A 27916-nucleotide genomic window follows, 5' to 3' on the forward strand; every position below is an offset into this window, starting at 1 on the left:
AGGTTAGGGTATGGCTGCTAAACAATCAACCAGGAAATGTTCGACTGGAAGTGTTGTGGTTTATTTCCTGACATCTGGATCACCGGCGCAACCAGAGGTATTACCGAGGTTGTGTTCATGAAGCTTTACGCTGCAAATATAATTGGAGGAGACGTGAACATGTTTCCCTGAACGCTGAGGAGTACAGAACGAGCAGTGCCATCTAATCATGGTGTCCCTGTTACGATGGAATTATTCAGCTGTCTTGTTAGTCATTCTAATCCCATATCTTCTGAATGGAGGTAAGCAAAACCAAAACAAATTTCTTATTCTCTGCGTGTCTCTGTGCAGTTGATGTTAGCTTCCTTTAAAATGGGACAAGTGCTGCTTTCAAATCAAATTCAAATTCCTTACTACGTATATGGTTTTTCTTTTTGTCACTTTCGTTCAGCCCCTGATTGTCTGATCATGGATGTTAAACGAATTACATGTGTCCCTCCGATTAAAAGCTTGAAAGGAGGTTTTCTCGTGGAAGTACTCGCACCCTCATGAGTTTATTTATATGTGCATACTCATGAAAATGTATACCTGAGCTTTTTTCTATTTCGGTGCACGTTTCACTGCAGACGAAATTTGATGCTTTCCACAAGTTAATGTTCATAGCATTCAAGTTTTAATGTGATTGCCCCGATTCTTATCCTATGATGTATAAAAGTTTATCGTTCTCAATTTATTTTGCGTAAAGCTGCATTGGACCTAACATTTACATATACTTCTTACAAAGACCTTTATAAAGAAGGCCTCTCCATTATCCACACTGGTTTTAGAAATATTTCCTGAAAAGGAAATAGGAATGACTTTGGAAGGATTGGGGGAAAAGCCCAGGCTATCCCTGGTTTCAATAACCCTTAAATGCTTCATTAATATTTAAGCTATATTCAAGGAATTATCCGTAATATATACACAACGCACTGACGCTTTCCTTGATATAGAACCAGAACCCTTAGGAACGTCCCTATGAAGGTGTCGGCGCGCAACCACTGATTGTCACTGCATACTTTACAATAAACTGTATCTAACGGAATCCAATTCATTTTACAAATGTGAGCACTCGCCCGTGAGATCAACTAAACGGTTTTAGGCCTGAGTGTTAGACCACAGCTCATATTCTCTAGTCCTGCTGTAAAAAAAAATTAAACAAAATACGCAAACACTCTGAGAATTATTAAATGGGACCTTTAACTCTAGTTCGTCGATACCTTAGACAGCCTCCCTATTCAACAACGTGCAACCTGACCGTGTATTGACATTTGATAATGCCCTCTGATAATTGTTAATGCCCGCTGCGTAAATCACTCGCTGGCAACTGGATACAAGGTCATTTTTATCGATTCTGATTGGTCAAGAGTCTTTGTGCTTGCGGCTCGCGCCACGCACGCACGGACAAATTGCACAAGGAATATACGATAAAATGGAAGGAGGTGTTCTGGAAATCATTGAAAGTTAAATTCTGGAACAAAATCATTGTAAATCCATCCCACATTGACTTCTTTTGACTGTCTGACTAAAACAGTTACCATGAATGCGAATAAATATAAGCTTGGCCTGTCTTTAACATTTAAGACCAGCGCAGGAAACTGGACGCGCTTATTGCTCAACCGTTTCGAGTCCTCATGGTGAAATATACCTGATATTTTGGCGAATTCCGCCCCCCCATGCGGCCGTGCCTGCTCGATTGTTGATACTTGGCATACATATAGACACACTCCTTATCATCAAAAATGTGATGTGAAGATTGAGCTCAACTAAACAAATGGTTTTGTTGTTACGGTCACTTGAATTTCAAGGCTACGTGTGTCAGCCTCGTGATTTGAGTACCGTCCTATCTCAGAGCTGACCCATCTCAAAAAAATGCACGCCACACAAGAACCTATGTTCTATTTTCACAAACATTTTGTCAAAAAGACCGCAAAGAGTTACCCTAAAATCTTTTAAATGCTCATCACCTGAAACAAATACACTGCGACGACATCAGAAGGAAAATGTCCAAAGGGAGTGGCGGACTCCACAACCCGGGCTCTTTTAGTGTGAACCGTCCAAGGGTTCAGGGGCAACATTAATTTAATACCAACTTCAGTAGTATGTGATGCTGCATCGAGTATACGAAACTGCAAGTCGTTGACGAATACACCTACCAGCTGTAAGAAAACGAAAGCTTTGTTTTGCTGTGTTCAGCTTTCGGAAAGTCACAAAGCAAGCGATACATTCGCCTCGTTTCGTATAATTATTGTTACCTTCAAGATGCTGGGGATAGTACCAATCACTCGATTTGCGCCACCTACACGTACATAGTATACGTGCTTCTCTTCAGAAGGCGCACGGATGTACTGAAAGAAGTTAATGTGTGTTAATTTTACGTTCCCTGCTAATGACAAGTCTTGTACAATAAATACGTATTGCTACTCTTTCTAGATAAACCTTTAGGTAAACATTAGTACATGGCCAGGTGGATAAAGGCTTGAGCGGCCCGTTAAAAAATGGATAGAAATTTCAACTGTCATAGGTTTTATATTTTTTCATCTTTGGTTTTCTTAAGAAAAGCCTCTCAAATCATCAGAGCTACTGCCTGCCTGTTAAAGGGGATTTTGGGAGCACAAAACAAAGATTATAAAAAATCTTTTCGTGCGATACGTCATGGTACGATGGATCAATTACGCTCAAGTTAGGTCGTGGGCCAGTGTAGTTTTTCAGATCTTGGCTTCAACTTCCGAATAAACGTCGCGCTCTGACTGGTTTTTATTTTCTTACTTTGAGCTCAATACAAAGTTTTTTTTGCTACAGTAATATTTATCTGTATGTTGACGTCAAGAAAGGAAAAAGAATTTCGTTATTAGAATTTCATTATTTTAGAACGTTACGTGTATGCATTAGTTTGTAAATCTGCGATGAAGCCTCTGCTACGAAGAATTTCAAAAACTCCTAAAAGCAGCCCTGTTAATTTCTTTGGAGCTTAAACGCTAGAAAGAAACCAAATCTCTGACTCTTTATTTTATACGTCATAAAATTTTCCACATTAAAAAGGTAAGGATTTCCGGCTGACAAAAATTATAAAACTTTGAGAATGTGAGAGAAAATGTCTTCTGTACAATGTTTGTGCCTCTGAACATTTTTTAAATGGACCGCACACGCTTTATGCAGCAACGGTTGCACATGTTAATTACCAAAGAAGTCTTTAATGAGTCAAATTATAGCTAACCAAGCTAATTACATGTACAAAATGCACATGCGGTACGCGCCCATCTGTTTAATTCTGAAAAAGTAAAAGAAAAGAACTTTGTTCAGCATGTTAATTCATTTATTGTGAACTTCCTTTGGCGATCACTGAGTGCGTAAGAGATACTACAAGGTTAATGTGCTTTTAAGATATGATTACTCGCTTTATACCACCTGTGACGACCTTCTATCCAGTGTTATTTTACTCATCCAAATAAACTCCGTTTATTTAACGCTGTAGCCGTGTCCTTGGATTTACACGGGAAAGATGCCGATCAGAGCTCAACTTCGGATGATCAGCACGGCCCATGTAAAGCTATAGACGGAAACACCAGCACAACTTCGCACACAGGTAAGTTAAGCGTACCTTTCTCTTGATAATTCTCAAAATAATTTAAGTTAACATCAAGAATATTATAGCAAAACCAAACCACATGTGGGCTCCGTTCAAAGTGATAAGAACTGCTCTTGTCAGTAGAATGCAAGAGGTTTGCCCCACTGGCAATATTTTGACAAGATGTTCTTAGAATTATAGTTCCAGACGACGAGATTATGAAACTTAAATAAATCGGTGTGTTGGGTTATGGTCGCGGTGAAAAAAACTCTTTAAAAATCTAACAATATTACACGATTGAGTTGCTAACTGCTGTGCCCATTGCTACATGCTCCTACCAATCCGACCTCTAATAGCTATGGTCGAGTGGTACAACGTTTGCACTAGCAGGTAAAAGGTCATAGGTTCGAATCCCACCAGCTCAAAAGCTATTGAAACGCAAACTTGGCCTTCTCGACAAATGAACTCTTGTCATTACTGACACTTAAGCAAAACGAGTTTCATCTTAACATGACAAGCGTTTTCTGCGAGTGTAGCCTCTATTCGACTCAAATGCTCCTTTTGATGCTAACCCCAATACTGTTCGTGAACTATTGAAGTTGAAGAAAAAAAAAATCTGTTGCAAAGTGAAAAAGATAAAATGTTCAATCTGCGGTGCAGAACAGTACATTATATCTCATAAATACGAGTAATTGTGTATATATTTTGTACGTTCGTAGAATTGTTGCATAATTATTGAGAAAAACAGTCAGCACGGAGTACTACTCCAATAGTAATCTGCATGCTAAAACGTAATGACCATTTCAGAATCAATTCTAACGGGATTTTTTTACCAAACTGAATTGCACGAGATGTAAAGCTATTTTACATAGAAACAGGCTTGGCCAATTTAAAGTACCTTTGTTTCAAATTTTAATAACGATTCAAATCAACTGATATTTTTTTAATATTTTTAGTACGGTGAAAATCTGTCCATTCTTTAACGTTCAACTCCTGCTAATTTTCAATCGATTGATAATTTTTAAAGGTTCTGGCCAATCCTCAGTCTTTGAGATTTTCAGTTCCTAGTATACACGTGTGTTTTACACAGTCTAGGTTGGCAGGAGTTTTCCTTTAATTCAAACTACAATTGTTTCGATTTAAATCAGTTTTTTTATGCAGTGCACAAATTTCATATAAAGGATTTAGAGTCGCGATTTAAGAAGGTTAAGTATCAGTGTACATCTACCTGTTAGTTCCAAATTACATATGTATTCTTGAGATTAGAAATGTTAGTCATGATGCAGTAAAAAAAAAGGAACATAGTGTTGTAAACAAAACGAGAATGATTTTTGCACGCATTAGAAAAGGTAGAATATCAGCATTTTATACCTTCATGTAACATACAAAATAAATACATATGCATGCAGTTGGTGGCATTTTCCCTCGTTCATTATTAGCTATGAGTTCCTTGTATGAAAACAAATGTCTGTGAACTCTAGTGTTGTCGAAAATTGGAGTTCGGTTTGAAACCTGGTACCCACATTTAATATCTTAGTGCAGGTGCTGCACTATATGCATTTCACCTGGCCTCAAACATTATTTTATGTGGTTTGTGATTTAATCAAATTACTTACCTAATTATTTTTTAAAATTTTGTTCCAAATTTGTGTACTTTTGTAAGAAAAAAATAAATGATAGAAAATCGGTTCATATGCAGCTTACTAGCTTTGTCTGGAATTGATAATTAAGCCGAAAAAAGGATCTTATAAAAAAGTTTTTATATCCTTGTAAGAATAAGAAAATAACCAATCCTGCAGAGAATTTTATAAAACCAATTCACTCATGTCACTAGGATTTGGTCCTTTTTCAGATTTTGGAACATCGGGGAATAAGACGGATCCGTGGTGGAGACTGGACCTGCTTGAAGTCTATTGCTTGCAAAAGATGACTATACTTAACAGAATTGACCCAAATTGCCCACATGTGAACAACGATGATTGTGGTAATTGCGATTACGTGCATGTTATGTTTGGCTATTTTATAATTTGAAGTTAATATTTCAATGCACCAGCAAATAAAAGCAAGGATGTCGGGACTGTGAGTAAGGCTTTCGATTTGTTCTCCTCCAAGATAAAATTGAATGAGCGAGAAGTCACATTCGCTTTTGAATTTGCACCCCGACACCAAAAGTTTGAAACGGCACTGGTTGAACGACTACTTGTCCATAGAGCAAGCTTTGTGCTATGCTTGGGTGGTGTTCAGTGAAGTCAGCCGGTGAACCACTTATTAATACAGTTCACTTTCTATAAGTTTTCTTCAAAACATGTTCGAATGTGAATCTAAATAAAACAAGACTGTGTAGCAACCCTAAAGCCATTTACGCACACAAAAAACAAGCTGCGCCGCAATCATACTAGTTCCTTAATGTATCCGATGTTGATGGGTATACCCTTACTCAAAAATGTCATTTTTGTACAAACGGAAAACACAAAGTACCAATACAAAATGAAAATGTGTGCAAAGAACCATATTGAGATTCTTCAGTAATTCCCTGAAATACAATTCGTTGAAAGCATTTCAAAGTGCTTTCAACATAAAATGTATTGAACATAAAATGATGCAATATGCCTTATGATGATTTTCATTTTTAACCCAGCTCGCCGTCTAGCAGGTGCTGAAGTACGTGCTGGCCTGAGTCCCAATCGTACTTGGAACAGGTTGATAGGAACAGTTACAACAGAGCAAGCCATTTGGAGAACACCATGGATTGAGATCATAGCTGACCCAGTTGTCGCTGCCCGTTACGTGAGAGTGGACCTTCCTGGTACGAATAAAATACTTCACATGCGGGAAGTCTACCTTGAGGAATGTGGGGATGCAAACAGAACAGGTAAGCTTTCAAAACTGAATTAATACGGGCGTTGCACAATAATGCGCCTCCAAGAGTTTGCGACGCATTGACCAACCACAGAGCGCAAAATCTGTCGACCCAATGCGTGTTTGGAAAGGGCCGATAGATTTCAATCGTTGTGATTGGCCAACACGTTGCAAACTCTTGGAGGTGCACTATTGTGAATCGCCCGTATTGTTGAGAAATGCGAAAATGGTACGAACCGGTGTTGTAACAAGTTTAATGTGGGAAAAACTTTAACCTCAAGCCGTCCTGCCCCTGACATGGGTGCAAGGTCGACTATCAGGTTAAACATGTACATATTTTCCTGCTAAGACTTGACTTAGATATTCATTTTAGAATTATACTTTCAATTGATATGCCTGGTCTTGATACTGGTTGTCTGAAAAGAGGACAATCCCCAGCAGCATAATGAATCAACACTAAGGGTGCAATGCTTTTCCCATTTCCCAATTTGTGTAAGGCAACTTCTCATTTTAAGGCCTACAGTGATGACTGATGAGGCTTATTGTGTCCCCCGATTTGTGAGGCCAAAGCAATTACAGCATTGCTGCAATTAATTTGTTTTCAAATTTTGTGTCTCTGCTTACCTTATTTTGAACTTTTATTTCACTATTTTAAAGGGTATTCTACTGCCGTTTTGGTTTAAAGCTAACGAGTGGTTCAATATTCAAGAGAAAAACTGTGATGTCATCCCAGGACGAAAGCCTCATTATTAAATTGACTGGTACACCATGTCATCCGGTACTTAGTGTAGACTTTGCTGGACTAAATTTTCTCTTCTTTGCGGATTCGTTGCTGTTCATGTGCATTGAAATAAGCAAACATCAATCTGAGTAGTGCCCCAGGTCACTACCAGTTGTTTGGTTCCATATTGGCTCTGACTAATTGTGACCCACTCTGTGAAAATGAGTCTTACGTCGCCAGATCCACTTTGGAGTAAAGGGTCCTTTAGAATAATTTTGCATTGGGTAAATCAATAGGAACCCACAGTTTATTTCACGATGGAGTATCCACTTCCATCAGGATGCCAAACTGATACATCAAAACAAAAAAACTCAATTTGCTCTTTCCATTGCAAATGAAAACTCAAAAAGTGGCTCTGGCGACTTAAGACTCATTTTTACAGAGACGGTCACAATTAGTGTATTGCAGTTTCTGAATGAAACAAGGGTTAGTTTTATCAAGTCGAATGTGAAAGATAGTAGGCCAAAACGAATTGAATTGTTTGAATAAGCTTATCTTATATAAAACGCACTTGCTGTGCATCTTGATACTCTTTCTTCAATGTACTCCTTTACGCTAAGTGCAGTGAATAGTGTTTTTTATCAGAAATACATGTCTAAGATTTTTTGGACAAGTGAGGGCACTGTTCAAATCATTTTAGATCAGAAAACACACTGTTGAGTTTCTCAGACCCGAAATATGCTGTTTGAAAACATTTCCTCCAAAAGGTTACTTGCTGACTTATTCCTTACACGATAGAATAATGTAAAAGAAACGGATACACTTCTTCAAAAAATAAAGATTCCTGAGAAGTATTTCGTGCAACATGAATGAAACACTGAGGCTCATCGTCAAAGATAATTTCAGTTTTGCTCATGAATATGCAAATTAGCTTCAAAACACTCTTTAACCCTAAGTTCTTTAACGAAAGCTTTTATGTAGCTTTAGCATTGGTAGGATTGTCCTGAAATGAGTTGATTCATGCTTATAAAAACGGCTTTCTTCCCAAATAAAGCAATTATGCTGTTTGCGTTTTAAAATCTCTTAATTTGTCGCTGCAGCTGCGTTCTTGGATTTACAAGGGAAAGTTGCCGATCAGAGCTCAACTGCCGGTGGTCCGAGCAGCCCATATAATGCTATAGATGGAGACACAAGAACATCTTCTCATACAGGCAAGTTAACCTTAGCACTTAAGGAATTTTTTGTAAATGCTTATATACAAATTAAAAAAAAATGCCTCTTTTCGATTTATAAAGACTTTAAACTTTAGCCAGCACATGCTCAATGCTTACCGTGAGAAAATATGTAATGTCTAGAATTTTTCTATTATCAAAATTCCTGGTAGAGTTTGTTGTGAAGTGGATAAAATTCACAATTAGGGATTTAGAGTAGAACCCATAAACCTTCAGCAGAAAGACCATTTTCGTTTATCAAAGGCTTTGAAATATCCAATTTTCCTTATAGCGTCGCAATCTCCTGAAAGAATCTCTCAGCTTACAGGACTATTTCAATTAAACTGCATGAAAGAAAAAAAAAGATTAAATTTGAAACAGCAATATTCGCATTTGTGGCACACTCCCTCATTATCAAAGAAGGCAAAAACATTCAGTAACTATTTCCAGCACATTTCTGCACCTGCTGAAGAACATTTTTCAAGAGTTTGTTCAACATGACAAGCAAATGGGGTTTTGAAGTCCGCTGCATCTCAAAGCGTACGCGACAGCCTGTGTGAAAGCCTAAGGTGTGGCACTGGCACTGAGGAGAGACCATCACTGTAGGGATTTGGAAACAAATTGGCTGTTCATCATTGTGTACATTGGCACCCGATCCGACTACCCATCGCTACTTATAAGTGAGGCCTGTGCAGCTAAATAGCCATGCTTTAACTGCGGTGCTAATATATTATGATGCAATAAAGTAGGCACATTTAGAAGTGAGGCTTGTTCGAGCGTTCTGCCTCCATTTTTTTTACGCTGACTAGCCTCTCTTATAAGTGTGCCACTGTATTGCACCATACGAGAACATATTAACATCACAGTTCTTGCAGGCTATTTTGCTACACAGGCCTTGCTTATAAGTAGCGGTGGATAGTCGGATTGGGTGACATTAGAGCATGCGGCTATTGTATGCCTACTGCCCATGTGTACTGGCACATAAACCTGACAATTTGTTTCCACCAATGGTGACACTCGTGCCGCACCTCCCAATGTACATGTACACAGCTCTGGTTGAGACAATCCTCCTAGAGAACTGGCCGCTGAAAGAAGAGGCTGTGATCCTCCCTCCACCCGCCCCATCTGCTTTCACTATTCCTATGCCATATTGGTGCACGAATAGGAATTATCAGTGTACTAAAGTTTATTCTTTTCAAGAACAGTTGTGAACGATTGGTAAGATGAGCATGGTCCAAGTACAACAAAGAATGTTTTGTAATTATGCAAACGAAAGAAGAAATGTGTAGTGGTAAACTGGTTAGTTAAATTTCTTTCAGAATAATAGAAATAGAATTGTGGACTCCAAACCCCGTAACGTCCAAGCAGACATTTAAGAGCTAATTCGTCTTGTTTTCGTCTGCGAGTCGGAAACCTATAAAAGTAATAACCATTTTGTAAACAATTATAATCAAATGGGTTTTTAAGTAAGATGTTATTCATTTCACAAATTATTTCGAATCCTGCTACACCACTTTTTCACACGAGAAACGCTGGCCTTTGCACCAGATGTAAGGTTAACTTCAAAATAATGAAAGAAAAACTGTTCATTCATTCCGTTTTACTTTATTCTCTCGTCAGCTTTCGAATCACCTGAAAATAAGATGAATCCTTGGTGGAGGTTGGACCTGCATGATGCCTACTGCTTGGAAAAGATAACCATACTTAATAGAGATGACCTGGCATGCAAAGATGTGCCCCACTCAGATTGTGGTAAATTGCTGTTAAGTTTGGATGTTTCAGTGAGGATTCCATGATTGTAACTTTTTGTGTAATTTCAATGCGATTGCCTTTATCCTGAACTTATCAATCTTGGACATAGTTGGCTTTTATGAGTAATTTGCTCAAAGTCATTGTTAAAACATTCGATATTCCATCTAGAAAACGCTGATAGTAAAATCATCTAAGTTGTAGAGAATCTGGAAAGTTGGCTTTGATATCCGATGCAATTACTGTGTAGGAATTGTTTTTTACTTCACGAGTGATTTACAAAGTTTAATTTGACATTGATCTATTTGAAAACTGAAATATCAGTGTCAATATAGAATAAATTGATTTAGTATGAAAAAAGCTGTGTATCAATTAATTTGTCTAATGAGAAAAATTTGTTAAATGAGAAAAAGTGCTCAGTTTTAAATTTAATTTTTTCAAACACAGCTCGCCGTCTAGCAGGTGCTGTAGTTAGTGCTGGGTTGAGTCCAAATCGCAGTTCCAACAGACAAATTGGAACAGTTACAAATGAGCAAACGAACTACTTAACGCCGAGCATTGAGTTCACAGCCAACCCGGTAGTCACTGCTCGTTACGTGAGAGTGGATCTTCCTGGAACAAATAAAATACTGCACATGCGTGAAATCTACCTGACAGAATTCGTAATTGAAGATGAAACAGGTACCGGAACGTTTTCAAAATTGAAGTAATTTTTGAACCTCGTGAAATGTTACAGGCCAATATTGCAACTTAACGGTCACAAGTTCAAGTCAAGGTAAAAATTAACCCCAAGCTGTCCAATTCCTGGCGTAACAGTTAATTCTTCCTTTCTTTGAATTGTGCTTATTCACCAGCAACTTCTTTCAGCTGAAAAAAAAACTTTTATCTGCATTGAATCACAAGCACACGCGTGAGCATATCCGTCCTGTGAAGCAGAAGCAAAGCACTTCCAATGTTTTCCTTTCCAGCTGCTAACACTAGAGGCCGTACTAAACACTACAGCAACCAGTATAAAAGACCCAAAAAGTAAAAAGATGTAACAGAGGATGGTCGCGGGTATCTCTAGGCATAATCCATTCAAACATTCAGAAAATGATTTATGTCACCAAGTGTCTCAAAAAAGTCTCCCATTACACAAGATGAATATTGATGACACACTTTCATCTGTCAATACAGGTGGGGCAGTTGATTTTACACTCGTTACCAACCCTGCTCTACTTGGTGTCACTGGAGACAACGATGCAACTATTGGAGCTTACAAAGGCCACAGAGATCTCACTGCTGCTGTGTCATTCGGTCGGCAGTTGACAACGGGAGGAACTAACAGTGGCCTGCCCTCAGGGTCAAAAGAGCTGCAAAGCGAACAGCTAGGATGTCAGCTTCGACAGATCCAGTTACCTGAAGTCGATGGGCTTGATAGAACAGGCGTCTTCTACTGTGAAGCCACCAAGCCGGGAAGGACAGTCACAAAGATACAGACCATAATTTTGCCCATGGATGGTAAACATTGATGTTGTCATTATACTTGTCTGGAATGAATCATCATTGGTCTCTCGACCAACCACCCCGCATCCCATAAGCTCCTTTTCGGTAAACCGTCGTCGTAATTTGTACAAACGAAAACTTCAATGGAAAAGCGCCTTAAGAGAAAATTTCGTGGTCAAAAGCTCTAAGAGATGGTACCACAAACTAGGATACCCTACAACCAAGGTCACGCCGAGCAAAGTGTGCCCAAGGTCAAAGATTCAACTCCAGTACCAGCCAATTTCTTTATTAATCCTTTTATCGGTCAGTAAAGATTCTTCACCCAGTATTAGTATCAGCTCTTAAGGATGTAACCATCTTTCGTGGAAATGCACAAATATTCAGTCCATTCTACTTGAAAATATATTTCATTGACTTTTAACCTTTTTTTCTAATTTTAGAATCCACTGTACACGTACGTCCAGTTCAACGAACAAAAACAGTAAATATCGGAGATTCAGTTCGATTGGAAATGCGAAATGTGAATTCACCAAATACTGACTACAGATGGCAGCACGATGGAAGTGATGTTATTTCTTGGAATGACCAGCTAGACGTGACTATTCCTCGTGTTGCTGTGACGGATGCAGGGGTGTACAGCTGTTTCCCATCTGGACAAGAAGATCAACGACTGCATGGTATCACGAGACTCATTGTGCGAGGTGTGTGAGTTCATTTTGTTGTTCGGATAAAGCGTGAAGAAAAATGCTGCGAAACACCTGGGAGGTTTGTTGAAGCAAAACTCAAAGAAACTGACCACTAAAAGGTAAACACAAAAGAGTGAAATGCAACAAGTACAGAACATAACTGATCTCTACCATGTCCCCAGTACATGCAACTGGTTACGATCGTGACGTCTGTTCATTGTATTTAAACCGAGTTTCTGCTCCTATTAAGTCCTGATGAAGTCCAATCCACTCCTAACGAAAGCTTGACGTTTTCACTCCGACGGCGTATGCTTGCAAGTTGACTCTCTTGTGGTGCAGATCCCCGCCTATCAAAAATGTAACCGTTGTGACCATGGCGTTTTATTGAAACATATGGGATATATAGGTAGATCATGGCTGAAAGCAAACACACTTAGGACAAAAAAAAGTTACGAAAGGGTACGATAGGAGAAACGTTGAGAAAGTGTCACCACAATCGGAGAAAAATGATCTTGCACAACCCAATTGGAATTATCACTGTTGTTATCATTATGAAAAGTTATTAAGATTTTTCTACCAGAATGTTCATCAGAAAAGTGGGGTCTACCCTCGTGTCTGAATGTATGTCGTCGATGCTACAATGGAGGAGTGTGTGATGCTATCACTGGATCGTGCATCTGTGCTCCCGGTTTCAGCGGAGAACACTGTGAGCAAGGTATACATCTGAAGGGTTCATTTTTCTTACTTCACAGGGTGGATCGAAAACACTTTTAAGAGGGTGAGCCATTTCCTTTCTGGAAATGGGAATCTGACCAGATTTCTGTAAGTAAGTGCTGCCAACAGCATGTCCTCATTAGCATTATTACTTTTCCTGCACAGTTCACGGTCGTAACATCTTCGGTCAGAATGCTCGCAATCGCTGCTTCAACAGCACAGATCCACACGACGAGGCTTGCCGTGGTCGTTTGTTTTGTCTTCCTGATCCCTACGGATGCTCGTGTGCTGCAGGATACACAGGATTAGACTGCATGCAAGGTAACAGGGAAAAGTCATGGAAAAGTATTAAAGACGTTTCAACAAAACGAGAGGTGGAGAAAAATCATAGATATCTATATATTAAATTGACCACATAACATTTCCAGTTTGGGATTTCATTTACCAGAATGCGCTCAGGGAAGTTACGGTGCGGATTGTAAGCAGACATGTCACTGCGCACCAGGAAAAACCTGCAGCAAAGACACTGGAGAATGCAGCGATGATGACTGTGCCTCATCGTACTACGGTATCAACTGCCAGTGCTCAAGTAAGACACGTCAGCTACGGGACTTTTCAACACACCCTATCCGATGACATTAACTGAAAACTTCAGTTAAAACATTCCTCAATTTATGTCTCTCTCGATTCAGGCCGGGAGGTGGCTCCAGGGGAATTGAGAGCAACGGAAGTCTTACAATGCAACGTCAGCTTTTCCTGGACAAAGCCAACATGTGTCTTCCGGGGCGGCGCAATCACTGGATTCCTGTACCAACTCATTGATGTGAGATCTGGTGCCCTGCTTCGACTGCTCAATGTAACAGAGGAATCTGTAACCTTGAACGGCTTGTCACCTTACATCTTGTACGGTTTTCAGATTGCCGCCACGACCATTGCAGGAACTGGGCCGTTCGGTGAGCTCCTCAGCGTAACGACATTAGAAGCAGGTAAGCATTCTTCAAAGAGACCTGCTTCTTTTCCATTTACTACCACGGTAGAATAGATAAACTATTAAATTTGTTTTCCTTTCTGCAGAGCCCTCAGCTCCAGTCAATACCGACGTTCTGGACGTCGATGACGTGTCAGTCACAGTGACGTGGTCTCCACCTGACCCACCGAATGGTATAATTCTTAACTATGACATTGCTTACTGGAAGTCGACTGACGCGGGGTCACCAACTCTGCGAAATGATGTTGGCATGACATCGCTCGCGTACCGTGTGGATGGTCTAGACAAATTCACTACATATCATGTTCAGGTAGGAAGCCAAACAGTGACCTTGTTATAACAGTATTCCACTATACTCTGAAGAAAGTCCTCATTTTCAAGAGAGGAGTCGCGTAGTTGCTGGCACCTTTACTCATTTCTTTTAGCCAAAGAGTTACAAACAACATATAGCGTAGGAACAGCTCGGTAAAATCAGCTTACTATAATCCCAGTGCTGCTAAGGGTCAAATGTAGTCAGTACTACTGCCTTAGGTGTTGGTGAAATTGTCTTAAAAACCTTTGATTCTTCAAGGCTAAATTGATTATATCTCCACTATTAAACATCATAGTGTTCTTCTGTGCTTAATAAGGTACGAGCCAAAACGTCTGCTGGTGCCGGTCCATGGAGCAACATCGTGGTAGCCTTCACTCAAATCGGAGGTAACTTAAAGTTATGAAAGTCTTATACACCATATATACATATAAAGGTCTGTGTGTGACACAGCACAACTGCAAACAAGTAAACAAAACAAACACAGTCAGTACAAATTCCCTTTTATAGCTGAAAAATAATTTTCCTTTGTTGCCATTTTCTTGGGGTTTGGTAACTACTCCCCATGGATTTCTACAGTTCCCGGATTTGTGCGGAATCTTCATCAGACAAATGTCACTGATAGATCAATATCCTTGGCGTGGGATGAGCCTCTCGACCCGATGGGGCAGATAGCAGGTTATATGGTATGTTCCACCAGTCTAAATTTATTTGTGAAAATAGGTTGGCATTACAGTGAGAGGGTGTAGTCGGCCAGTACTCGGTCGTGCGCAAACGATATTGCAGTTATTCATATTCAGAAAAATATTAATTGAAGGGTGAAAAAGTAGTTGGTGGAAGAAAGGGGGCAAGCTTCGACAGATTAGCTGCATTGCTGGAGACGGTTTTAGTACTTGAAGAAATTTGGTTACTCCAGCAAATTGCCCAAGAATTTAGTACGCTATATTGATCTTGAAGTGTCATCTATGAGAACAGAGGAAAAAAAACACACAAATAGACTCGCTGGCATTAAGAGATAGTGTGTTGGCTTAGAGCAAGTTTTGCATTAAAGAATACCAATCAAAGGCTGAAAATTCGGATTACAAACACAAACAATAAAAAAATAAATAAATAAAATTCACATAAGTTACGTACAATAGGAGAAGGTGAAGTGCATTGGGAATCTCCATGCTTGATGTTACTTTTGCAAGAGGATGTTTTATGGAAAACAGAAAGCTATGTCCATATGTCAGATAGCTTTCAAACCGTGTACTTAACAGTATGTCCTTTAATTCCATATTAGTTAAGTTTGAAAAGAAAACTATAATTTCATTAGAGAAATTTCAATTTGATTCAACAGGTAAATGTTAACTCATATTTTTCCAAGGTTGAGTACCGAATCACAGAGAAGCCGTATGATCAGACTTTTGCCGCAGGCAGTGAATACACGAGGGAGTATGTTGATGATCCGTGGTATCGCAAAGATACCTTTGAACCCGGAACGAAATACGAGTTTGAAGTTTCTGCCCAGAATCAGGAAAACGCAGGGAAACGGAGCACGTTGGCAGTATTCACACAGCCATTGAAAGGTATGATTTTGAATACTGCATCCATTTTATTCTGAAACAGGTTTACAACTTTAGGTTAATGTGACTCAGACTATCCTATATTGTGTTTCTTTATATGATGATGAAGACATACCGCAGCCGCTACCTGCAAGGATACTTTCCGAGGAAACGACAGACACAACCGTCACAATTCGTCTCACAGGAGTAGACTCGATATACATAGTGTAAGAAAAGTTAAAACCGACTTTCTATTATTAAGGATTTTTTTAACTCACAGCAGATTCCTCCCGGTATCCAACCCTTGTTGTAACACTGATCTATTTTATCATTTCTTGCTAGGAACAAGGGCGGATCCAACGGGGCCACCCCCCCAAAAAGAAGGGGTTGTTTGAATCAAAGCCAAGACATTTAGTGTCTCAAATAGAGTTGTTTTGTATGGATTGAACAATTTTGTTTTGGAAATTGTTTGTGAGCAGCTGTTTAATTGTGGATATGAGTCGGGATCCACAAACATTCGTGTTAAGAATATTTAAAGCTTTAACAGAGCGACTGAGACATCTTTGGTTAAAGGTAAAATAACATTCTTATGTATAAAATCTTTAATATTCGGCGTTTATCGGAAGAAGTAGAGACATATGTCTCGTCAGAGACATAATGGACGTTAGCCCTAAAAGTTTCGTTTGCATTACATTGAAACGTGGAGGCCTAATAGTTGTAAGTGCACAGTATCAATTTCAGTGAGACATCTAAAAAAACCGAAATTGAGACGCAAGCCCTTTACGGACGTATGATAGTGTTTCTCACCTTTTTCACCATTTACAGTGCTTATGTCATCAGAGTACAGCAAGAGTTGGTCAAGACAAAGCGAGAAGCCTTTGTCCCAAGACACTACCGCGACTCAGCTCAAGACTACATAGCGGCTGAGATACCAGATACTGATGTCACAGTACCTTTTACTGTCGGCGATTCCCTGATCTACGGTAGATTCTACAACGCCCCACTGGTTACTGGAGCTTCCTACCGAATAAGAATTGGAGCAATGAGCAAAGTTAACGATATCGTATGTTTGACGGGACTCGCGATCCATCAAACCTTTTAAGCACAATCTGCAGTGTCGTTATAATATATAATGATATATTATGATTTCATATAACTATGAAATACACGTAGTCTGGTGATTTGCCCAATTTTCAGTCCAACTGTAATCTCCTCGAACCATTATGAAGACAACATATTTTATTTTTTTGCTGATACCATAGGTTTCCAGTCATTCTGAGACTTTAAATATGCCTAGTGTATAACCTTGCCACAATTCATGATTCTTGTTTCAGTGCAGGTATTTGTGTTCTATTCTCAGGAAGCTAATGTAAGATTTTCCACACCTTTGACTGTGACAGGTTGGTAGTTTGATAATGGTTTGAAACCTTTTCACATTTCTTGTTGAGTGTACCTTTCTGAAATCAATATACACTGATTTTAAAATCATTTCACCTATCTAGTTCGTGCGATCAAGGTGCTGAACATAGCAGCTATCATTCTCGGAGGAATGTTTGTTATTCTTGCTGTTGCTGTCGCCACCGGATGCGTCGTGTTGAGGAAACGAATCCAACACAAAGGTTCCTCTGAACACAGGATTGTATTCACTCAAGATCACGTAAGCCGATATACAGTAATGACTTTGGGTTTTCATTTGTGCTGGAAAAGGAGGAATGAGAAATACTGAATTCCTTTCAAACTCTACGACGATACGGATGTTTCTTTTGAAAACAATGTTTGCAATGACAAGTCCCCGAAATTGGCTAACCAAACAGTTGTCAGATTTGAAATAACTTCAACCATATGTACATGCATGGGTTATTCTATAAATTTTGGGTCCAATTTTTTCTTGCGCTTCTTATTTCTGACATTTGATTCTGCAAGTTAAAAGTTTAAGTCCTTAATTTCCAAAAAATGATTGAGTAAGGTAAAATAGCTTTCAAACAAATAAAATAATTTGAAATCAATTTTAGTGATACAACTCTGTTTATTATACCCGGGTCGGCCCAGTGTAACAAGGACAGAAATTGTTACACGCATCCGGTGCGATTACAAGCGTTTACTGAGAAAATGCCGGTCAGAAAAGGGCCAAAATATATCATAGTTTAATACTTAAACTGTGTTATAGCTTTAGTGTCATTGTTTGGGTTTCTAGGCGCAAAAAAAGGGGGGGGGGGTTCTGTAGAGCTGGCTTGTGTAATGCAGCGGGTGAGGAAAGCCATTAGTACTGTGGGTGTTCTTGGTTCCAGGGGAGTGTTTTTTCCAATTTAATATGTTTTTTTTCAAGTTCTTGCATGTTAGAAAAGATCAATTGTGAAAGGTAGCTGTTTTTATTGTCGAAATGGGTAGCCCTGATGGTTATTTAAAGACGAACGCCCCCTTCAACACGTTCTTGATCTGGTAAAACCATGAATGAATTTTTGCCCTTTTCCAAATGGAATTATTTCTCCATATAATCTCGTTCGACGACGGTGGGTAGTGTGATCGGGTGGTAACGTCGGTGGTTTTTAGAATGACCTATATGAAAATTACTTGGATGATTCGGTAATGCAATTTTCCTTTTTTTAATGTCGTCCCTGCCCATGTAGGATCATTCTCCCTTTAGCAAATCTGACATACACGGCACAGAATCTCCACATTTACGTGGCGCTGAATTACCAGGGACGCCACACGACGACACAGGCGTCTACGAGCACATTAGCCTACCGCCATGGGCGACAGGGCTGGAAATAAAATGGCGGAATCTTACGGTTCGGGGTGAGGTTCTTGGCAAGGGTAACTTCGGGGAAGTACGAGCCGGTGGCCTGAACGTACGGGGCAAAATATCTACAGTCGCAGTCAAGAATCTCAAAGGTGCATGCATTAAGATATTGCTTATTAGCACGGAAAAACACCGTCTTGGCATGTATTGTTTTTATCTTGGTCAATGTGTATCGATTATAGCTATGGGGATAAGATCTAGATTCCATATCAGTATTACAGAAAAGAAATACTTCTGTTTCTGTTTTCACAGCTGGTGCAACAACGAAAGCTTCTGAGGATTTTATGGCCGAGTTTCAGACGATGGCAAAAATCAGGAGACATCCGAACGTCGTTGGCCTTTTGGGCGCATGCCTGCATGATGGTATTCACCAAAGCTATTGGAGTCGTGCCAAGAATTATTCATATCAGTGCAAAGTGCGGGATACATGAATCATTTTATTTTGAGGAAGGATTTTATTCTGGATGGCTGATCCGTACTTGACCACCTTTGTACGAACACAAGCAAAATTTTGCAGCTAAGCAAATCTTTCGTGACGTCCAAGTCATCTTGCTTTTACGTTTGCCTGAAGCACAAACAGGCCTTTGAATTATAACATTTTACAGACTTTAGGAGTACCACGAAGAAACTGATTTGTCACCAGAAAAACATCCATTCTGAGGCCACAGAAGGGTATGAAAAATTATGTTCCACATCAGCAATTAAAACTAAATATTTCTAAATTAATACTAATAATTTGAAAGCAACATAAAAAGTATTTTCGTTCAACTAACTTAACGTCATTGCGTAGAGTTGAAGGGCCACCACTCCAGTTCATTTTTGGTCATGAAAAAGAAAGCTATTGCGTTTTCGCGGGATCTGAATAATTTAGGCATATCTTGAGACAATACAATTTCAATATCTGCTATTCATTTTGTCTTACTGGGACTTTCTGTTGAAAAGGATGTTATTACATTGGGGCCAAATCTTTCCTATGAGGAGAACTGAAAGCCTCTAGCAAACCATCATCAAAGCTATTGATACTAAAATATGATGAGCGTAGCTCTTAGGCCGGGTCTATATCCCCCACATCTTGACGAGGGGATGGGCTGTTAAATCACCCCCCTCCCACTTTTGTGGTGAGGAAAAAATCAAGGCAGATTAGGAACAATTTTAAGGACTTCCCAGCAACCCAAATGTACTGAGAAGCCACAAGTATGCCGTTTTGACGTGAGGTTCTGCAAAAGTGTTGTACATCTTAACATGAATATGAACATAAATATGCCTATATCAACATCGCCCCCATTGGTGTCAGCACCACACACCCCCTTTTCAAATTTCCATGCCGGGCAAATAATCCTCTCCCACAATCCCCTGTCCCCGAGATTCCCGGCACTTATTTACGCCACAGTAGAATATTAACTAATTATCGACCCGCCTTTTCATACAGATCACTGCATTTTTTAATTATTCCAGCTTTTGAAACACTACCTCAACAATTAATTTGATACTCTTTTCAAAATATCTTTGCTACATCAATCCGACTACTTGTGCTGACTTTGTCCTCACCTACAGCCAGTTTGTACGTTGTTCTGGAATATCTTCCAAACGGCAACTTGCGAGACTATCTGAGGAGTGCTTGCCCAAACCAAGAAGGGACAGCGACCCCAGCGAGGGTATCCCCGCTCACTTCTTCAAACTTGCTAACATTCGGTATAAATATTTCTAGAGGAATGGAACACCTATCAAACTCGGGGGTACGTACCGTGAAAGATCAAAAACAGTAGCATATTAAACCAGCACTCCTTAACATTCAGAATAGTTATCAGAATAGCTATCCGTCACATTGGACGATGAAATCAGTTTCCACGCCTTTTGATGAGCACCAAGGATGAAAATCTATTGCTGATGCACCAGAAATTATTTCAGCATAAAACTCAGTTAAGTATTAATTAAGATGTGAAATCTTAAAGTCAGAGTGATAAGTTGTCATTATTATGTCATGTGGACGTTAATTTCTAAACAGTTCTATAAAAACAAACAAACAAACACCCCAACAAACAAACAAACAAACAAACAAACAAACGAACGAACGAACGAACGAACGAACGAACGAACGAACGAACGAACGAACGAACGAACGAACGAACGAACGAACGAACGAACGAACGAACGAACGAACGAACGAACGAACGAACGAACGAACGAACGAACGAACGAACGAACAAACAAACAAACAAACAAACAAACAAACAAACAAACAAACAAACAAACGAACGAACAAACAAACAAACAAACACCCCAACAACCCAACAAACAAACAAGCAAACAAACAAACAAACCAAAGAGCACCCATGTATCTCGTATTTGTGTAGTTTTTTATCCCTCTGACCGTATTGCCCCTCTGTCACAGATTATACATCGTGACTTGGCCGCAAGGAACATACTTCTTGCTCAAGACTTGACTGCTAAGGTTTCTGATTTTGGCCTGTCTCGAGGAGAGGACATTTACGTTCAGCAATCGATGGTAAAACCTTTCACCTCCGTATACCTCTAAACTACTTATAGAATACCGATTATGTAAACGCTAAATTTAATAAAGTTTACAAAATCGAAAATCATTAATTGATATGCATTATTTAAGTTTGCTCAAAAAGAATCCATTCTCAAAATTTAAGTGATTTATCATTGCTACGTTTTGATGAAAAAACAGTGTTTCACTCGAAGAAGTTTCCAATCCTGCCAATGCCTGGATTCACCGTCATATCTCCACACAGACCTAATGACACTTCTAAATTTTAACCGATTTAATCTTTTCCATTTGTTTTTTAACTCGTCGTGTAGACAAGGATTCCTACCCGCTGGTTGGCCATTGAGTCTCTGACTCACCGTGAATATAAGTCCAAAAGTGACGTGTGAGTTCAGTCTCAACTTGTGTATCTTCATTATTAATAATAATAACGGTCAAGAGGTTATTATTTACTAGAAACATTTAAATAATTACTAGAGAAATTTTCCATACAGTAGGCCCTAATATGAAAAACAACAGCTGTACCTTTTTGTTTCAAATATTTGGATAATATCTAATTATACCCTGCGACTAAAGGTGCTCAAATTGATTCCTTGTCTGCCTGTTGTTTTTAATATTTTAAACAATGCGTATTGTTTTGAATTCGATTTCAGGTGGTCCTTCGGAATCGTTTTGTGGGAGATAGCGACATTTGGTGTGTAATCTGCAGAAACAATCCTTCATTTTTAAGGAACTTTTGTTGGGGCCTTTTTTGCGAGAATTCGGCTTTTCTGTTTGTGGTGTTGACGTCGTTTTCTAATCAGATACATTTCCCAAGTCTAATAGAAGTCATTAACTGTTGAAAATGTCCCTTTTGCCAGATTCCTGGCTCCTCATGAAAATTTACGGATTGCTTTTTTCAAGGGGCTACGCCATATCCCGGTATACAGAGCAAGCTCTTGGCACAACGACTGCAAGACGGTTACCGAATGCCTAAACCGCAAAACTGTGCCGACGAAATGTAAGCTTTGGTATTCAATCACGTACGGCTTTTTGAATGCTGACCTGAACGATTAATATTTAACGTAAGACACCATTGGTCACAATGGCTTTTTTTCGCCAAACAAGTCACAACCAGCACTGTGTCTTTGGAGGATGCTGTGAATGAACAGAATGTTGCCTGCTACCACAAATGCACAAACATTGCAGAGGTCCTGATAACCACTTTGAAACAAAATAACTGAGGTGGAAACAAGTCAATTTTTGCCAGTCCAAGTCAAGTCACAAGTCATTCTTTGCAAGTCTAAGCCAAGTCACAAGTCATTCGGTCCAGTCACAAGTCATATGATCACTGGTCAAGTCGATTCAAAGTTAATTTGGTCCAAGCACAAGCAGTTCACCAGTCTTTTGTCCAAGTACAAGTCAAGTTCTCACTCCCTACAGCCTCGTCTTGTTTCTAAGATATCCCATAGTTATTCCGCAATCTCCGAAACGAACCACACAGGAAGGTCTTGGATATTTTGTATGACCATGGGCGGCACCAGAATATGGTAATAATGTAGGATATGCATCCTTCATATCACTTGAGTGATGATCGGCGGACATTATCCAAATAGCCTTCAATCAACCTGCCAACGGGCTCCACGTTCAAGAACGACGTTTTCAAGCTGAAACATCAGCCAACATCTTGTCTAACATTTTTAAGGACGCTTTGAGGCACTCACAAATATCCTTACATAGTTCGGGGCAGTGGCGATGAACTTGCGATGAGCATAGATAACCGAAAAATTTGAGCCCATTTCAATTTTACCGTGTCACACATTGTCGCACACGGTACACGGTCACGATGTATGATGTCTCTTCTCGCTTTAGTAATGTGGCCCATTTTTCCCCCTAAACTTTCACTAAGTCAAGTCGCAAGTCAAAAACCGATAGTTACAAGTCAAGTCACGAGTCACAAAAATAGCAACTCGAGTCCAAGTCAAGTGACTCGAGCCTACAACTCTGCAAAATAGGTACGAAACTTTCTATACCTCGTAGTTTGTTTTACAGGTGAATTACTCTTTTGTTATTATCCTTTCTAGATACGATCTAATGATGAAGTGCTGGCAGACAGATCCACACAAACGCCCGAGTTTTAAGGAACTTAGCGCTGCCCTTCAAGCAATGAACGCACAGTCAGATGAGAATGTAAGTTTGGTATATTTAGATAAATCCAGGCATTATATGTTTATGTATAGCTTCCCAAAGAGGTTTTTTAAATTCTTTTCCAGGCAACCTGTAAAGAAATGTGCAATTGAGGGTTTTGCTTTGAGGTCTTTGTTATTTTGGTAGGTGCTTTGTCTCGATTTGGTGAGCTTATTCCAAGGTTCGTATTATTTCACCCTCTAAAAGTGATCAGTCAAATCCGACAAGAATTCAGTAAAATTTGACTGGCTCGTCAGGGTCAGCTAGGTGCAACTGGAAATAAGTCAATCTGACTAGATTTGTTTCAGTGAATTCATTGGTGTTTCAAAAGGCATCGGATAGGAATCTTGTCAGAAAGCATAATTTGCCAACGTCAGCGTAGGTGTTTGACTGAATCCGTAGTCAATTCTGAGCAACTAAGAAAATCAGTCAACATTTTGACTAGGTTGTATTAAGAGTGCAGATGGCACTGTTGCACTTAATAGCCGTTTTATTTTTCCACAGATCTACATGTCACCACACATCTACGAGAATCATGTCATCCAACTAGAGTTTGACGATAACTAATTGGACAGATAAAGATTTTTTGATAAATGTTGGCTTTACGTGTGTAGCTTTACGCAATGGAAATGTATAGCTTATGTAATAGAGCATGTCACCTATCAAGGTGATTGGATTGTGTTGTTTTACTTCTATACATACAGCTATTTTCCTGTAGACTTTTGTTACAACTAAAGGGAGCTAGCACCCGCATAATATGTTACTCAGTAGTCATTTAAGCAAATAATTTCACTACCTTTCTTTATTTAAGAAACGTATGAAGGTTTTTTTTTGCGGCAAAAGGTAATTTTTGGATGATGTGAGGACGAATGCGTATGTTAAAAACCTATCTTTGTCTCTGTTTAAATGTTCTGATGTTCTTAACTCGATCAATAAATCGACTTTACCTGTGTAGTAAAACAGTAAAGTTATTTACCCAAACAAATGCGTGGGGAATTAAAGCTATGCTTGGTATTTACTTGATTTCTTAGCGGCCTGTTTTTGTAAAACTACAGTTTAAGTAAGATTTTGAGTATGGCGCATAATTATGTATGGCTTGGTTGTACTCACACCCTCTGCACTAAAGTAATCACAAATTATTTCTCTGCCTGAAATGTCTATCGATCTGCAATTATGGTGCAATTGAAACTCAAAGACATTGATATTTGAAATAACTTTGCCATGCAGTTTCTGGACAGTTATCGTTTGGTCAATCGTATTTGTATTTGTTCTGATTACTTTTGATGTGATCCCTTAAAATTTAAGTAATTGCATCTATCGTCTTCCTGTCTCGTACTATTCCTTGCCTGAGCTTAACTTGGATTTTAGTGTAATCAAAGCCAAGTTAGGAACATGAATACTCAGAGCTCGTTTTACTGCTTAGTATTTTCGTGATAAGCTCATCAAAAGTTTCGTTAAATTGGATTAAACTAGGATTTGGTTAACTTTTTAGTTTATGTTGTTGAAAAAATATTTTGATTTCTTGATAATACTGTGAAGCATCTGATTAACCCTATTAACACATCCTATCCAAGTCTCTCTTTGCCTGAATAGAGCTTCTGCAGAAGCAAATGGTAGTTTAATATTTGAACCGTTCTTCTTGGTTTTTCTGCAGGTCCATGCTAAACATTTCGTACAGCTTTAATTAAATTACCCAACGAAGGCTATGAAAAAAATAAGAGAAATAAGTACAATGGTTTTCTGTGAAAATGTAACATATACAAAGCAGACGCTTTCCTCCGGATGACTGTTACATTGGGCTTTGCCCAGTCATATACAGAGGAAAAATATATGTGTTTGGCTGGTCATAAATGTTAGTATAAGATCGGATCAGGAGAATGAACGCGGATAATGGTCCGAGTCCAGTAAAAAAGTCAAAATAAGTTTCAGCAATTATACATTTCTGACAATTTTACTTCATATTCTGGAACACCCTTGAAACCATGTTATTGAAACAATGTGTCTCTTTGAGAGTTTGAGATCGGTGAGTACGTGGGGATTATTGTTCCAGATGGCACAAGACGCAATAAGCCCACTGTAATGCTAATAACTCTCGATTGAACTGCAGACTCATCATTGGTAGTATTCCGCAAATTAAGTGAAGATTGTTAATATTCAACCAATGTAACAATGGAAACGATCTGGATTCATCGGTATCTGAAATTTCATGCGACATTGGAGAAGTGTCCAAGCTCGGCCACCCGATACTTTGTCAACTGTATAAGACGGGCCATATGCGGGGTCTCCGAGGACCACAAGGTTAAGTTAATTTAATTTTTTTCCGTATTTGTGAATAGTTTGTAAAACAGTAGATACGCCGTTATGATGTATAGACTACATTTACATTTTTACGAATATTTTGGATGATGCAAGGACAAGTAGGTATACGGAAAAGTCTGCCATCATCGTTTTGAAGGTGTATTTTAGCCAAAAAACGTGATGTTCAAATTGAAGTCCTTGTTCGAATAATCGACTACACCAATGTGAAAGCGTGAACTTTAGCGAGCCAGAATTGTAAACATTGTATTAAAATTGGGGAATATAAGGCCCAAGCTGTAGTTTGGCATTTTGATACCCAATATTCGTAAAAAAATAGTTTAATGATATATGTGTTATAAATGGCTTCGTGGCAAATACAAGCTGTCTATTGTATTGCATAATCATATAATCAATGAGTCCCTCTGCCGGCAATGTCTAGCACTAACAATATTTGTTCAAATTGCTCAAGATTACAATTTCAGCGTTAAGCATCTACTATCGAACTGTCTCAGACCTCTCATTGTCTTAGCTCAATTTGGCAGTTAATATTCTCAATAGCAATTGATTAATATGCATACACGCAATTTGTATTAAAGCTCAGCAGTCTGTTTTCCCGTAATAAGCTCAGTACGTGTTTGATTTAATGCGTCTGTACACCTTTGTCCTCAAAATTGCATTACGATTCTATGTGGACCGGTCACACAGTAACGTATCCGAGGTAAAGGTGTTTATTTTTTTATTAAATTTTTATCCCCCAACCCTAATTCACAACCGGCACTTGCATCAATTGTCTGAATAAATGGCATCCCCCATAAGTTGTAACTATGGGCACCTTTTTTCAGAATAAGGTCCGTGTTTACATCAGATACTTTGTTAAAGTTGTCCTTTTTCGTACCAAACGGCCCTTTTTCACAAATGCACTTTTTACTGAAATTTGTGGCACTGAAATCCACAAATGTTGCGAATACGCAAATAGCGCCACCATGAAAAGGATACATTCGAAGGGTGCTTGATTTTGACAAGCCCTGCCTACATTTCAGCAAGGATGCAGAGTATTTTTTACCTTATCCCGCAGCTATCAGAATCACCACTGCCTTTAGTCTTTGGCCAGGGCGTTTATAGAAGCCTTGCAACTATTTCCTTTCACACGAAGTCCCAATACTGCGGGTCAAAGCGTGCAAGTTTCTGATTCGGCACACTTATTGTGGCTTTCGTTAGCAATGCAGTTGCATAGTGACAAACACCACTAAGCTAATTTTCCGAACATTGCCAGGCTTGCTTATTCAAAAATAATATGGATTATCATGAAATCACACTGTTTCTGGCAATTATATATATATCCTATCTATACACAGCACGACGTCATTGTAAGAATAAAAAAAAAAAAACAGGCTAAAAATCCACCACGCGTAAGGCCAATTGCCAGCACTGTTTTATTGCCACAATTTCTCGATTTTTAATTCAATTTCAATTAATGTTGAAACATCCTTTTTTAGGATAGCCTGTCAACCCATTAGCGCTCTTAAAAACACAGAGAAACTGCCGACGAAAAGTTAAAAAAAATATTCTAGAAGTCTCACAAAGACTACAAGGTCACGGCAAAAATAACATAAGGCCTACCTCTTTACCTCAATAAAAATGAAATAGCATACACCAGAAAATATATTAAACAAATGGCACAAAGGTCACTCGAAATACCTCCCAGAACAAGCAGAACTCCTACCCCATAAGACATGTTTGCAAATTCAAAAAGCAGGCTTTCCTATCACCAAACAGTTCGACTAGTTTTGCTGTGCCCAAAATCGTTCAAAACGAATTGAAACAATTTTCATATTGTTTCCGCTTGGTATAACGGCGACATGCTATAAGTTTCATGGTATGGTATCAGGTCAACTTTTAATCTTCAACTTTTCCAACTACGCCTTTGCAGAGACACTAAACAACATGAGAACGGTAGGTAAATTTTGGTCTGATTAATTCGGATTATTTGAACTATCAAATTTTGGGGACCCTTGAGAAATAAAGCACCTTCTTTTACAACTAAGGACTTACGATGACATAACCTCAATTGCTTTTTTTTTTTAGTTAATCAAAATTTGAAAAAGTCCCTTGTACAGTGATCATATGACAAATCAAAGCTCTTATGATTATTCAGTATGGATCATTTTACCAATACACGTAATTGTTTTTAAAATCCACTGCAAGATACACAGGAGGAAAGTCTGTAGGGAGGGGGCAATGTTCATGAATGCATTGTTAGAGAAATGAAAACTGACCCTTCGGCCCTAAT

At 39.0% G+C, this 27916-nt stretch overlaps 1 protein-coding gene across 2 annotated transcripts; it reads left to right on the plus strand.

The window, feature by feature from the left end:
• Nucleotides 1-26248, plus strand: LOC110985230 (angiopoietin-1 receptor-like). Of its 2 annotated transcripts, none has more exons than XM_087143870.1 (27): nucleotides 1-281; nucleotides 3494-3604; nucleotides 9998-10129; nucleotides 10574-10807; nucleotides 11303-11626; nucleotides 12052-12312; nucleotides 12878-13012; nucleotides 13177-13332; nucleotides 13460-13600; nucleotides 13704-13997; nucleotides 14086-14309; nucleotides 14629-14698; nucleotides 14889-14995; nucleotides 15676-15877; nucleotides 15984-16080; nucleotides 16679-16916; nucleotides 17214-17253; nucleotides 17356-17510; nucleotides 18481-18745; nucleotides 18906-19016; nucleotides 20208-20389; nucleotides 21046-21159; nucleotides 21477-21547; nucleotides 21816-21856; nucleotides 22066-22162; nucleotides 23226-23331; nucleotides 23833-26248. In XM_087143870.1, the coding sequence occupies exons 1-27, from the start codon at nucleotides 209-211 to the stop codon at nucleotides 23893-23895; spliced, it is 4044 nt and encodes a 1347-aa protein (XP_086999996.1). In that variant the 5' UTR covers nucleotides 1-208; the 3' UTR covers nucleotides 23896-26248. The 2 variants fall into 2 exon arrangements, with proteins under 2 accessions (XP_086999996.1, XP_086999997.1); XM_087143871.1 differs by having other exon boundaries at nucleotides 13704-13964.
• The last annotated feature ends 1668 nt before the right edge of the window (nucleotides 26249-27916 follow it).

This window comes from Acanthaster planci, linkage group LG12 (assembly GCF_054643075.1).
Source record: "Acanthaster planci isolate LZ-2023a linkage group LG12, COTS_SCS, whole genome shotgun sequence".
Classification (NCBI taxonomy): Eukaryota; Metazoa; Echinodermata; class Asteroidea; order Valvatida; family Acanthasteridae; genus Acanthaster; species Acanthaster planci.